This window comes from Artibeus jamaicensis, unplaced genomic scaffold (genome assembly GCF_021234435.1).
Source record: "Artibeus jamaicensis isolate MK-2021 breed Jamaican fruit bat unplaced genomic scaffold, CSHL_Jam_final contig_233, whole genome shotgun sequence".
Taxonomy (NCBI): domain Eukaryota; kingdom Metazoa; phylum Chordata; class Mammalia; order Chiroptera; family Phyllostomidae; genus Artibeus; species Artibeus jamaicensis.
The window spans coordinates 64,395,778-64,410,646 of record NW_026521486.1 but is presented as its reverse complement, the minus strand read 5'-3'; the positions used below and the strand labels follow the sequence as shown (position 1 = coordinate 64,410,646).

Genomic DNA, 14,869 nt, shown 5'->3' with positions numbered 1-14,869 from the left:
AAAGAATAGGAAAACAAAAGAGATGCATACAGAATTTATATAAATGCTTAAGAATGACAAATACTCCACCTTACTGATGGTCAATGATAAGCATATTAAAACAATGAGGTACCTTCCTCTCAAATGGCAAATTCAAATGATTAGTATCCAAGTAAACATTTTTACACACTGTGAGAGTGTATATAAATTGGTACATTCCATTATGAAGGTAATATAAAAATCTCTACCAAACTCTGAACCAACAATTTCACTTGTAGAAATTTAGGAAGTACTCAAATATGTAGATAAGTATGAAGAAGAATGCTCCTTGCATTATTTATTGCTATAGCAAAGCTACTGGAAACAACCTAAATGTATGCAGCTGAATATCTGAAAAAAATTATGGTACGTTTATGCTCTGGTATACAAGAAAACGTAAGGTAAAATTAAATAGACATTATAAAACTAAGAAATGTTGATGGATTAAAAACTCTCAGCATAATGTATAAATAGAATTATACCACATGTTAAAAGAAAAAAAACCAACTGTGTGCATATAGAGCCAGGGAGACTAGATGAAAGCCACTGCCATAATCCCTGCAAAAGATGATGATGATGGCTTCATCTGAAGTGGTGGCCACAGAAACAGAGATGAGTGGTCAGAGCTGAGACTAAAGAGACAGGAGAGGGTGAACAAGACTTGATGATGGATTACATTTTGGAGATGAAGTGGAGACCAGAGTCTATACCCTTAATACTCAAAGTGTAATACACAGACCAACAACAGCAGCAGCATCACCTGGCAGCTTGTTAAAATGCACTTAGGCCCCACCCCAAAACTAGTGAATCATCATAGTCTACATTTTCACAAGAAATGTAGAAATCCCCAGGTGACTCATGTGCACCCAACAGACGTGAAGCCCTCCAATAGGGTAGTAAACACAAGAGGACGGGTCAAGCTGTGTGATTCTGGAGTTAGCACTTAGCTGGTGAATCCTACAGTTAACACATATGCTGGAATAAATACTTATATGGCAGCAATGTGAAAAATATATATTAACCTCTGAAATCATCGTATCTGTTTTTGTAAAATTTAATCACCCTCCTGATTCTACCTGGTTAGCTGAGATTGCTGAGTCACCTTTCTAATGAACAAAACCCTGCAAAATGCCACAATTTTAGTTTTTGAAAGACTATGAACACTGTGATTTTTAAAAAGCTATAAATGAAACATCTTCCAAACTATCCATAATGTTTTCAGTAGTTTTAAATTGCTCTAATAATTAACTTGTATTACTAAAGAAATTACTTTAGAAAATGTGCATTTTAACAAGATTCCCCTGGTGACACTCATGTGCACACAAGTCAGAGAAGTGCTAGGAACCAAGTCAGAATTATACAATACTTTACCAAGGTTGCATAAAAAATTAAACCCTTGGGCTTCTGCTGAACTGCCTAAGGACCACTCCCCTAAATTTTCTAGAAGTTCAGTGCCTGATACAGAAGAGAGTAAAGCACACCACTCTTCACATCTGAGGGCCTCTGTGTGAAGGAAGAGATCTCTAGAGCATCACAGCGGCTCTCTCCGAGGTTTTACCAAGCATTTCACAATGAAATTCTCATCTCAAAAAAACCCCCAAAACAACAAAAAAGGAAACTATGTGTATATGCATGTATAAAGATGTACAGAAAAATGTCTCATAGGATACAATGCCAAATTGTCAGATTGAACAGTAAGAGATAAAGCAGATTTTTTACCTTTTGCTCTATAATATAAATCAGTATTTGATTTTTTATCTTTTACTGTATCTTTTGTTTACTTTTAAAATTTTAAAAATGAAGAAATTCATGATTGAGGAGTTTCTTCATTCTTCAAAAATCAAATTCTAGTATTAAAAACATTTAAGTTTTGAGCATTTGACAAACAAATTAATATAAAACTTACAGTAACTGCAAACATATTTTCATCTTCTAAGGCAGACTGTATCCTGTCTCTGAGGAAAATAACAAAGTTAAAAAGCCTTATTTGATATAAATATATAAAATCACCTTTGAAGCTATATGCATGTACAAACCTACAATCTAAAAAATGAGTTTTAATTAACTTAGCCCTCCTTCTTTAGGAACGAGATATAAGTTGTAAATGCCTTCTGAATCTGCTACTGACATCTGAACAAAACTGATACTTAAAAATATACATAAAGTCTTTAACAGTTACCTGCTAATGCATACACCTAACTTTTTAATGTAACCTTTTCACATGGCAAAATTAAAAGCTTATGTTTTTCTTTGAGGATCTTCTCATAAGAATGAGAAAGCAACAGAATGAGTCAAAACCACTGAGCATCTGAGAGAAGGGAAATTTGGTTAACTTTTAATCTTCCCCATTACATAAATTCTACCTTTCAGTTGTTTTTTCTTAATCTATCCTAAGTATTGCAGGATTTTTAGCACTTTCCTTATATCTTTTACATACTCAATTTTTGGTAGCTACCAGCTTTAGGACTTCCTCCTAACTCACTCCCAACAACTAAGGCATTAGAAATGATAAGCATCAAAAATAGCAGAACCTATTTCCATACACATCCTACCCTAACTTAAAAATTAATTTGCCTACTGGCTTGTTACCTTGTGTCTATTTCATTTATGACATCTACACAACTTTACCTATACAAAGAAGCCAGCAGCCTCCATGTGACCATCTCCTGCTGAAGAAGCCAGAGCATGCTAGCTGTTTTTGAAAACTTTTGAAGTCCAGGTGTTGCTCGGTTCACTATTTTACTCAGTATATTCACCTGAATTATAAACACAGATGGAAGGACGTTATTTATAATTTTGAGTAACAACTCTGTATTCGTCAAGTACAATGTGCTAAAACTAGTTACATATGTACAGGTGGGCAAAGGTAGGTTTGCAAAAAACTAAGTTTATTCTGGTGTCGTTATTCATTTGTTAATTATTGTATTATTTATTTGTATTATTTGTTGTCTTAGTATTATTTCATATCCTTATTTATGATTTACCTTTTAGGCAGTGATAGCTGGTAACTGAACCAATGACCAACCTACATGTCTTTCTCCATACAAACAACTATAAACCTACTTTTGCCCACCCCTGTAAATGTACATATTTATATTATAAATTTGTCCTGCCTATCTCTTATCTTCTTAAACTGAATGTAATATAATGTTTCCACTAGAAATGGCCTTAATTTAAAGTAAGGTGTGTTTATGTAAGTATATATGTAAAAATTTAACATAACCTAGACTCAAAATAATAACTGCCTTGGGTACATTTTTTCCTCCATGTATATATACCCGGAAGATAAGCTAAATCTAACCTATACCGGACAAAATCATAACACAAACCTAAAGAGTAGCAATGAAAATTAAAAATATCTTCAAATTACGTCTAAAAAATTTACATCCTATTAACAAATCAAGAAAAATATTTTCCTAAGTTAGGGATCAAAACAACGCCATTTCTTGCCAAAACTTCAAAGTCGGTCCCTCCTTGTTCTAAAACAGTTCTTAACCTTTTTGGGACTGAATGAAACACGTGTGAAAATCTAGTGAAAGGTACACATTTTCTCCCCAGAAACACACATAAAATTGTTTATCAGAGGTTTAAGGACTCAGGTTAAGAAAAACCTTTTTCAAAGGTTATGAATAACAGCACCTCCTTATCTTATCAAAGGAAATAAAGAAACATGATTATTCTCATTCAGAACTTGAAGAATCACAACAGGTCTTCCCTCCGCTTTGAAAAGAAACCACAAAGTAATTTCACTGCTGTCTTAAGGCCAGTTTTTAATAAAAGTGTTATCTGTATTCTCACTCATTTATGAAATTCTCCACTAGAATCCTAACTAGTGATTCACTAGAGTGATCATTATTCCTTTTGTTATTTAATGAAGCCAGTGCTTTATATAATGGAACAATTCAAAGACTGATTATTGAAATAATATTAAATGCTCAAAAAATGTTGGCTATTATTTTTTTTTAATTTTGGCTATTATTTCAATTATTCTTGAATGCAAGTGTCTTGAAGCCCCTTTCCTTCTAATTTATAGTGGTTTAGGTTCACGGCAGAATTGAGCAGAAAGTACAGAATTCTCATTACTCTCTGCCGCCACATACCCATAGCCTCACCTCCCACTACCAGTGTCCTGCACCAGTGTAGTACCATTATTATAATCAACGAACCTACCCCGACACATCATTATCATCCCAAATCCACAGTTTACATAAAGGTTCACTCTTGATTTTGTACATTCTGTGAGTTTTGACAAATGTATAATGACATGTACCTAACATTATAATACACGAAATAATTTCATCCCCCTAAAAATCCGCTTGTGTTCCACTTTTTGCCCTTCCCTCCTAACCCCTGGCAACAATTAATCTTTCTACTCTCTCCAAGTTTTGCCTTTTCCAGGATGTTTGGATTCATATAGTATGTAGCCTTTTCAGATTGGCTTCTTTCACTTAGTATATGCATTTAGGGCACGTCCTTGTCTCTTCATGGCATAATAGCTTATTTCATTTTGGCACTGAATAATATTCCATTGTCTGGATGTACCACAGTTGATTTATCCATTCTCCTACTGAGGAAAGGACATCTTGGTTGCTTCCAAGTTAAGCTAATTATGAATAAAGCTGCCACAAACATCCCTGTGCAGGTTTTTGTGTAAAGATAAATTTTTAACTTGTTTGCGTAAATACTAAGGAGTATGAATGTTGGATTATATGTTAATGATATGCTTAGATTTGTAAGAAACTGAGAGAGTGTATTCCAAAGTGACTGCACCATTTTGCATTCCCACCAGCAATGAATGAGAGTTCTGGCTGCTCTATATCCTTACCAGCATTTGGTGATGTCAGCATTTTGGATGTTTGCCATTCCAATAGTACAGTGGTATCACTTGCTTTAATTTGCAAAGCTCTAGTGATATCTGCTGTTGCGTATCTTTTCATATGCTTATTTGCCATCTGTATATCTTATTCTGGTGAAGCATCTATTAACATGTTTTGTCCGTTTTTAATTGTTCATTTTCTCATTGTTGAGTTTTAAGAGTTCTTTGTGTATTTTAAATTTTCCTTTTTTAAAGCAGCAGAATCCTTTTGTCCCCCAAATAAATCTTATATGGACCCTCAGTATATAAAAAGCACAGCTACTCTGGCTGACCTCCCAACCATGCCGCCCTGCCGTTATACCTAAGACATCTCCCTTACATACCGTTCAGAAATTCTCACAGGTTGATGCCATTCAAAAAAACTAAGAGTACTGATGTTTAACCAACAATGGGGTGAATTAACTTACTTGAACACTACAAATGTTTTCATACTCTTCTACAAGGTCAAAAACTGTAGTTGAAGAGTGCTTCAGAAAAGACTGCAGGAAATCACAAAACATACTCATAGATGCTAGAAAACATTAAAAAGAAAAGGAATAATAAATATTAAATGACATACTTCTAGGTAATTGGAAACTTAAAATCACAGCTATGAGTATTCTTTTTACTACCTATTTTTAAAAAAATTGTAACTGTGGTAAAATACACATAATAAAATTCCCCATCACAATCATTTTTAAATGTACAGTTCAGTGGCACTAAGTACATTCACACTGTTGTGCTACCATCATCACCATCCACCTGCAGAACTCTTTTCATCTTGCAAAACTAAACTCAGGATAACCAAAGCAACCCTGAGAAAGAACAAAGCTGGAGGCATCACTACTTGATTTCGAAATATTCTACAAGGCTCTAGTAATCAAAACAGTATGGTACCAGCTTATAAATGGATACAGACCAACAGAACAGACTAGACTCCAGAAATAAACCCCTACATATAAAAGCAATTAATATTTGACAAGGGAGCCAAGAATATTCAATGGGGAAAGGTCTTCTCAATAAATGGTACTGGGAAACTTGGATATCCACATGCAGAAAAATTAAATTTTTACACTCTGTTTTACACCACTCATTCAAATGATTAAAAATGCGTTACAGACTTAAACATAAGACCTGAAAATGTAACGCTTCTAGGGAAAAAAAATGGGGAAAAAGCTTCTTGACATTGGTCTTGGCAATGTTTTGGATATGACACAAAGATCATAAGCAACAAAAGCAAAAATCAATAACTGAGCTAAAAAGTCCTACATAGCAAAAGAAATAATCAACAAAATGAGCAGGCAACCTACAAAATGGGCGAAAATATTTATAAACCATATACTTGATAAGGGATTAATCCCCAAATATATATAGCACTCATAATGTTAACTTATAATGATGATAAAGTAATAAAGAACTTATGTGATACTGTGTAGGTACAGAGATACTAAAAGCAAAATCTTTCTTCCCCCAAAAGAAAACTGTAATAACCAACCTAAATCTCAATTCTATTTGAAAACATTGCATCAGCAAACAGGCCAAAGAATGACACATCAACAGTGTTAGATAAAAACTAAATCTAAAGAAAGAGAAGCTCTTTCAGGAGCACAAATATGAAAATAATAAAAATATTAGAGACCCGTCTACTAAAAACCTAACAGGCTGCTATTTACACTGCAGGGCAAAATGGCAACGTGCTGCCCTGACTGAGAACTAAGATGAAGTTTTAAACTTCCAGAGCTACTTCCCCAAGTGGCTTAGCCATCATCACCATAGCTAATTAGCTTAACAACAACAAATTTAATGATGACATCCAAGAACAGAAGGAGATAGTTTCCCTGACCTCGGTAAAGTGACAACCTCCTTTGTTACAAACAAAGCTCAAAGCCATTTTACCAGCTTCTCCAGGATCATCCTCACGTAACATAACAGCACTGAGAGTTACGTCCTCAGTCACACCGTGGGGCTCTGTGTGTGTGAAGAGCCCTGACCGATGGGCTGAGAATGCAGCGGTCCAATTACTGTCATCCAGGTTAGTTACCTTACAAAAAAGGGAGATACGGAAAAGGAACGGAGTTATTGCCATTAAGTGAATAAAGAGATTAATACTGTTAAAATTTTTTAACCTTACATATGTTTTCCATTTTCAAGAGATAGCCACAGGGGCTATTTTGTTAAAAAAAAAAGGTATGGCTTTTGTAATTGTTTTCTTCTTTGTACTACCTAACCTATTCTATACTTAAACAAAAGGCAATAAAGATCACACTTTGCAATATTAAAGCTGATATTAATAGGTAAATAAGGAAGTCTTACTGCTCTAATTTCACATCAATTTTTCCCTTTGGGGAAATTGTACTGGACTAATGACCCAGTTTCTTCAACAAATAAATGATAATTTAAAAAGGATGAGGGAGGAACTTAAAAGACACATCAAGCAAATGCAATGTGTTGACCCAGTTTAGTTCCTGATTTGAACCAACCAACTTAAAAAAATTGACAGAACTGAGGAAATGTAAATACTCAATGAAACAGATAATAAAAAAAAATAAAGTGGATATGTGAAATATTAAAGAGTTACAGCCTGTGGGTGTATAAGGGTAGTTTAAATGTGCTAACAGTTTAACAGAGATACTGTAGGTTGGGTTCCAGACTACCACAATAAAGCAAATACGGCCATAAGGTGAGTCACATGAATTTTGGCGTTTCCCAGTATATATAAAAGTTATATTCACACTATACTGTAGTCTATAAAGTGTGCAGTGGCATTATGTCTAAAAAAAATAATGCCATATATCTTAATAAAATATATTGTTAAAAATGATCACTATTATCTGAGCTTTCAGTGAGTCATAGTTTTTTTTGCTGGTGGAGGGAGGGGCTTACCTTCAATTTGTAAAAAAAATGCAATTATCTGCAAAGTGCAATAAAACAATGCTTGTATGTGCTTATGTTACAGAAAGTGTCCCTATATCTTAAAGGCATGTACTGAAATATTTATGGATGAAATGGTTATGAAATCCGAGAGTTGTAAAGTAATATAGGGGAAATGCTGTGGGTATAGGTGGAAGAAGATCAGCCATACGTTGGTAACTATTGAAACCGAGGAATAAGCACATGGGGACTCATACTATTCTACTTTGACATTTTTAAATATCCATAATAAAGTTAAACAAAATTCACTTTTATTTAAAATCCACGCATGAGGAACAGTAAAATTGTATCTTTAAAATTAGTCTCCCAAGGAAAAATGCTAAAGATGGGTGCTGGAACCCTATATATTCATGAGACAGTAACATGGGCTGAAGAGAACTAAACTTCAGCTATTTGAGACTGATTAATAGTTGAGTCCCTTCTGGGTACTTGTTATCATTAATATAAGAATCAAATCTTGGTAGGCAGATATGGTAAAATTAATGTAGCAACTTTACTTCCTTCAGGGCAACCTATATATCCAAGACCACCTCTTACAGCCAACTATTAAAACTATCAAAGCAATCAAGAAAATACATTTAACTACACATTAATTCCTAAACATTTTACAATAATTAATACACACTTATTCTACCACTATCTTTAAGAGAGTAGCAACTTTACTATTAATCTTGCAGTTCTGAAGCAGTAAATAATAAAAGTTATCTTTTGCTTAAACCCAGCGGCAGTTAATTCATTTATCTTTTAAGTACAAGATAGATCTTGCCAAAATAAACCAGTTTCATAAGCAGAGTAAAACTGTTCAATGACCAGATCGTTGTTATGCTCTATAAATCCCCCAGTCTACATAATAAATATTTTAAAGACTGAGTTAACCTTGTAAGACAAAGAAAGGTTTAACAAAGAAAACCACTCTTCAGAAAACACCAAGTTTAGACAATTTCAAATGTATGTAAAAATCTGTGCCTTTTTAGTAAGTACAGAGACAAATATAAAAAAATTGTTTTTATCTTATTTTTGGAATTAAAGGTGCCTATTAATACTCTACTTTTCCAACATAATTCTTCTTTTTCTTTCTCGATGAGATGTAATTCTTTTTCTGTAGTATTTTAAACACCTAGGTCAAGTCATTCTATATCACAGTTTATATATTTCTGCTATTTCAAATAATGTACCCTAGTGATTTCTAAGAGCATGATATCAGACTTTTATAAAAGGGAGAGGGACTTCCGCCAAGATGGAGGTGTAGGTGGAAACACTGCACCTTCTCGCACAACCAAGTTTAAAAACTACAAAGTTTTAGCAACAAAAATGCAGCCAAACCACAGAAAATTGAACTACACGGAAGTCTGACAACAACGAACACTTCAGCCAAACCGGTAAGAGGGGCAGAGCCAGCAGCAGAGCAGGGTCGGGCAGGAAAGATCCACCGGACCGACCCGGACTGAGACCCAGGTGCGCCAGCAGCCGTGGGTGGATCCCAGGTGTGGAGAAGCAGGCGGGCCCACTGAGGGTGCAAGGTGTTGGGCCCACTGAGGGCGCAAGGTGTTGAACCCACTGAGGGCTGATTGCGGTCACACATTGGCACGCAGATAAACTGGTGAAGGAGCTAGCAGTGAGACGGACCACGAAGGCCCCAGCTCCAGGAAGCAGCTAAGGGAACCACCACTGTCCCTCTCTGACACGGCCCCCACATGCAGCATCACAAACCAGCGACCTGGGGGGCCCGCCCTGGTGAACAACTAAGGCTCCCCTCCTCATTGGTAACAGGCACAAACAGATCAAAACATGGCTCAAGAACAACTCAGAGCCCCAGAGCCAATAAATCTAAGCAACCAAGAAATAGCCAAACTTTCAGATGCACAGTTCAAAACACTGGTGATCAGGATTCTCACAGAACTGGTTGATTTTAGTCACAAATTAGAGGAACATATGAAGGCTAAACTAATTGAAATGAATGGAAATGCACAGGAAACCAATAGTAATGGAAAGGAAACTGGAACTCAAATCAAAGGAGTGGATCAGAAGGAGCAAAAAAATGACCAAACAGAAAAGGATGAAGAAACAAGAATTCAAAAAAAATGAGGAGAGGCTTAGGAACCTCCAGGACATCTTTAAACATTCCAACATCCGAATTGTAGGGGTACCAGAAGGGGAAGAGAAACAGCAACGAGTGGAAATCTTATTTGAACAAATAAAAAAGGAGAACTTCCCCAATCTGGCAAAGGCAATAGACTTCCAGGAAGTCCAGGAAGCTCAGAGAGTCCCAAAGAAGTTGGACCCAGGAAGGAACACACCAAGGCACATCATCATTACATTAGCCAAGATTAAAATGAAGGAGAGAATCCTAGAAGCAGCAAGAGATAAGGGGACAGTCACCTACAAAGGAGTTCCCATCACACTGTCAGCAGATTTCTCAGAAGAGACCTTACAGGCAAGAAGAGGCTGGAAAGAAGTATTCCAGGTCATGGAATCCAAAGACCTACATCCAAGATTGCTCTATCCAGCAAAACATTCATTTAGAATGGAAGGACAGATAAAGTGCTTCTCAGAAAAGATCAAATTCAAGGAGTTCATCATCACCAAGCCCTTATTATATAAAATGTTAAAGGGACTTACCTAAGAAAAAGATAAAAAAGATGAACAGTAAAAGGACAGCAAACTCACAGTTATTAAGAACCACACCTAAAACAAAAGCAAACTAAGAGGACAGCTAGATCAGGAGCGGAACCATAGAAATGAAGATCACATGGAGGGTTAGCAACAGGGGAGTGAGAGAGGGAGAAGGGGGGAGAAGGTACAGAAAATAAGTAGCATAGATGGTGGGTAGAAAATAGATAGGGGGGAGGGTAAGAATAGTATGGAAAATATAGAATCTAAAGAACTTGAGAAATGTGGTCATAAACTAAAGGGGGGATGGTGGGGAAGGGGGTGTGCTGGGTGGAGGGGAATGAAGGGGGGAAATAGAATAACTGTAATGGCATAATTAATAAAATATATTAAAAATAAAAATAAATAAATAAATAAATAAAGGGCGAGAATTTCAGCCCTATTTTTCTACTTACCATAGATAGATTTCCCAAGAACCCTGAAGACTGTGTAACCCAGGGAGACCTTCCTCCTGTTCCGAGAATGCAGGAAACATCTGGCTGCCTGGGTAAGCTTCGGTTTGGTGGAGTAACTACAAATGATAAGTTAGCAAAAAGAATCCAGAGTGCATGAGCACTGATCATGAAAAGAGAACAAACAAGCAAATAAACAATAAAGAACAAATAATCTTCAGTTTTCAATTACTTTGACTATAACCAAATAAATACTTTACATATTAACAGTTCCACAATAAGAATATTTTAACTTATTTTGGTACTTTTAAGCCCATCAAGAAAAATTTTATTGTAAATAGAGATGCTTTCCTTATAACATAACTGAGCAGTAAAAAAGAACACTAATGAGTCAATGGATTGTTGATATTTTAATTTTATAAAATAACACATTGAGGAGGCAGTATAGTGTAGAGGGAATGGGCTTTGGAGTAAGCTGATCATTATTTGAATTTTGGTTTCATGACTTACATACTTACTTGGCTATGTTATCAGCATTAACTAACTTCTCCAAGTTTCACTTTCAGTTTTGGTAAAACAGAGATAATATCTACATCATAATTATTGTATTATTTACATAAAGTACAGAGTTCAACAAATAGCAACTGCAACCATTTTATTTGTTCTTAATTATTGATATTGTACCCAAATATTATTTATTATGTGTATTGTAAGTATTAACTACTACTACTAATAATAAATGCTTTGAAAGCAAAAAAATCTTACAAGGCGGCCGAAATGAGCTGGGAGTTCGAGGGGTAACCTGATTTCTTGGTGTGGTATTAGCAAAAATTTCATCTTGGGATGCCCGAACTGCAGGAAGTTAAGAAAAGTTTTCCATATAGAAAAGACACCATTAATGTTAGCATTAACTATACTTACACTATACAAAATATGTGAATATGTTTTTCAAGGACAAGGTATTTTATGTCTATCACTTTTTCTATGCGAAGAGTGAATAAGTCTTTCTACCATTTAAGTTCTCAGATATCAGTCTCAGATTACTACCCACTGAACTATGAGTTCTTAGGCACATTTCAAATTAATAAAGGCTATCTAATCTCAGCAGAAGCTAACCACAATATGGTAGTTAGTAGTAATGGAATATCCTAACTTTTTAGGAAGATATAAATTTTAATCTCATTGAATTTCAGGCTAGTTACCAAGTAATATATCTGAGGAGTCAAAAAAATTAATTTCTGCAGCATTTTATTATTACATCTAATGTTTAATACCTCTCATAAAAAGAAAATTCTGTACTCCTTATTTCAAACATGCTGCGATTTTTTATAATGATGCTTAAAATGCAAAGGATATTTAAAACTCTTTTTTGAGCACTCTGTTTCCGTGCAGTCCGAGTCACCTCTGCCTCCCGGATCACAGGGGATGACATCTCTCCAAAACCGCTCCTAAAATAGCATAACCAAGCTCATGTGAGTGAAACAAGAATGTAGCATTTGCAAAGAACTTTATAGTCATGACTGGAGCAAAGGACCCTGAGTCAGTCCAGGTCTATGTCATTTCAGTAGTCACATCTTTGCTCTTATTGTTGACAGTATCCTTTCAGTTCCAAATCTTGCTTATCCCTCAAAGTCCTGCTTAAATATTACCTGCACAAAGACTTCTTTGACTTTCTAGCACTCAGTTTATTTTTCCCCTTTGCAATTATGGCAACACTTGGAATCTATATTAGATAATTGCTTCATGAAGGTAAACTTTTCCTCTGTTACATTAAGGAATTCCCTAAAATTGCAAGAGCTATCTCTTAAAAGGATTTTCTGTAGTCTCCAAAATACTTCTAAGCATAGTGAGAGGGGAGGCTAAGTAAAGAGGAATTCTAGTACACTAAGGGTGTCTCCTGTCTCAGCACTATTGTAGTCACAATGTTCCAGATCATCTGTCATTCTCAGCTTAAGGTCAAATAAATTGTGTGAATTAAGAGACCTGTACTTTAAGAGAATAATCTAATGTGCTTTTCCTCCACTTACAGAATCAGGTCCAAATTTCCTACCATGGTTTCTACAATCTGACTCCAACTTACCAGTTCAGGTTTATAGCCACAAACATCTCTTCCATACAAACATATACACGCAACCATTTATCTACGCAAAGCACACACTTTCATATCCAGCTCTACACGTGTTTTCCAGGGAACATTTGACCCCTTGGTGCACCTGGTGAACACTAACTCTTCAGCTAGCCTTCCAGAGTCTGGAGACACACAGATCCAGGTTGGCTACTTGGTTCTTCTATTTATTAGCTCCCTAACTTTGACCAAGTTCCTTAACCTCTTTTAGTCCCAGTGTTATCTATGACAAGACAACCATAACACCTCTCCTTACAGGACTGTTACGAAAATTAAATTAGCTAATAATATTTTTAAAGTGTTTAAGGCATTCAATCTTGGATATTAGTTTTATTCAAAGACCGACTAGAAAGTTACCTCCATTGAGAGGTCTTCCCGATACCTCCCTGTGGCAGGGGGACTTAATTGCTTGATTTCTTTTCCCATAGAGCTGTACAAAACTACCTGTACGTTTCCTCCACTACACAACAAATTCCCCAAGGCCGAGAAACTTGAATAACTCATCTTTGTCGCAGACGGCTACCACAGCGTTAGGGTCATAGGAAAAGTCAATGGAACTTGTAATCAGAAAGTCTAGGATGAGATTTCTAGTTCCGTTATCGATTGGCTTTGTGATCTCCGTCAGGTCATTCAAAATCTCACAAGCCTCGCCGCTTCCTACCCCGCCCACCGCAGCAGCGAAAAATGTTCCTCGAAGGCTCGATAGATCAGAGCCGCCGTGGGAATGCAGGAAACGGTCTTTCTGCATCCCTCTCCCACCCAAGCGGTCTTTCTTCCAGCAGCTGCAGAGCCTCCCAGCCGTGGACAAGTCCTAAGCATCCACACCCACGCCCTCCTTAGCTTCCTCTGGGAGTTGAGTTCCCCTTGCTTCAGTCTGCCAAGTAGGAGGGACAAGTGTCCGAGCTCAGCAGTCACCACCAGAACTGACCTGTCCATGGCCACAGCCTTCTCCACCGAGAATCTTGTTAATTTCGTATCAGTTACCTCGTTTTAGCCTTCCCGCTCTCCGGAAGCAAACCCTTTGACCCGGAAGTCTTCTCGCGAGGCCGCCGTGGGGAAAAGTGGGAGCTGCGGAGGAATAACTATTCTAAGTAGCTAGGCGACAACTTCCGCTTACAGTCGGAGGTCTGATCTGCGCAAGCGCGAAGGTGTGCTAGGTGGGGACTCCGCGGGGCTAGCACCTCCCAGGGGGTGGGGCCTGGTAGGGCTTATCCTTCACGCGTGTTTGCCACTTTGTCTGACTGGCATTTGTGGGTATGGTACAGGCGCCTGGTCTTCCTACTGCGAAACTTACGTATACTGGTAGTTTCGAAAAAATGTGAAGTCATTTCCTAGTATTCCACGTGAGAACGAGCCTGCAGTTTTTGAAATTGTTTTCCATAACGGCTATTTGTTCCTTACTTGGTATATTTCCCTAATAAGGAGAAAAGCATCACGTGCCTTAAAAAGCGTAAAAGGTGATGGTATTGCCCTGTATTTCAAAGGGCCATATAGACAAAATGTACTATATTCTGGCCTGGAGGGAATCAGTCGGAGTTTTGTCGTAGGCATTTACATTCTGCTCTAATCCTGGGAAACTGTTCCTGGGAAGGCTTTTTCGTATTTTTTTCCCTGCTGAGACAACAAGGCTTTGGTCTCCTTGTAGGCTCGGAATCCCCAAACCTCAGATTTCTCATCTGTGGAAAGGAGATAATGCCTTTACCTTAGAGTTCTTGTGAAGATTAAAAACGAGATGCCAGAGGACACTACGGCATAGTTGTCATCAAAGTGGTGATCTTTCTTTTTTAATAACCTGCTTGAGCAGTCCCACCCTGGTGCTCTGTCATTCTTCTTATCTCCTAATTTTCCTGTACAAAAGTGCACTTGTTCTCTATGGAA

At 36.9% G+C, this 14,869-nt stretch overlaps 1 protein-coding gene across 2 annotated transcripts in view; it reads right to left on the bottom strand.

Moving 5' to 3' along the window:
- NUP107 (nucleoporin 107) overlaps positions 1-14,024 on the bottom strand; it is a 42,682-nt gene extending 28,658 nt beyond the window's left edge. Inside the window, exons 1-8 of one of the 2 annotated variants that reach the window (XM_037136725.2) lie at positions 13,920-14,024; positions 12,223-12,314; positions 11,632-11,718; positions 10,870-10,985; positions 6,770-6,914; positions 5,302-5,405; positions 2,647-2,774; positions 1,925-1,973 (exon numbers count right to left, since the gene is read on the bottom strand). In XM_037136725.2, coding sequence (XP_036992620.2) covers positions 1,925-1,973; positions 2,647-2,774; positions 5,302-5,405; positions 6,770-6,914; positions 10,870-10,985; positions 11,632-11,718; positions 12,223-12,314; positions 13,920-13,927 — 729 coding nt within the window. In that variant the 5' untranslated portion in view covers positions 13,928-14,024. Of the gene's footprint in view, positions 1-1,924; positions 1,974-2,646; positions 2,775-5,301; positions 5,406-6,769; positions 6,915-10,869; positions 11,013-11,630; positions 11,719-12,222; positions 12,315-13,919 lie in introns of those variants that run through there. The other variant, XM_037136727.2, reaches the window with a different exon arrangement.
- Between the last annotated feature and the right edge of the window lie 845 nt (positions 14,025-14,869).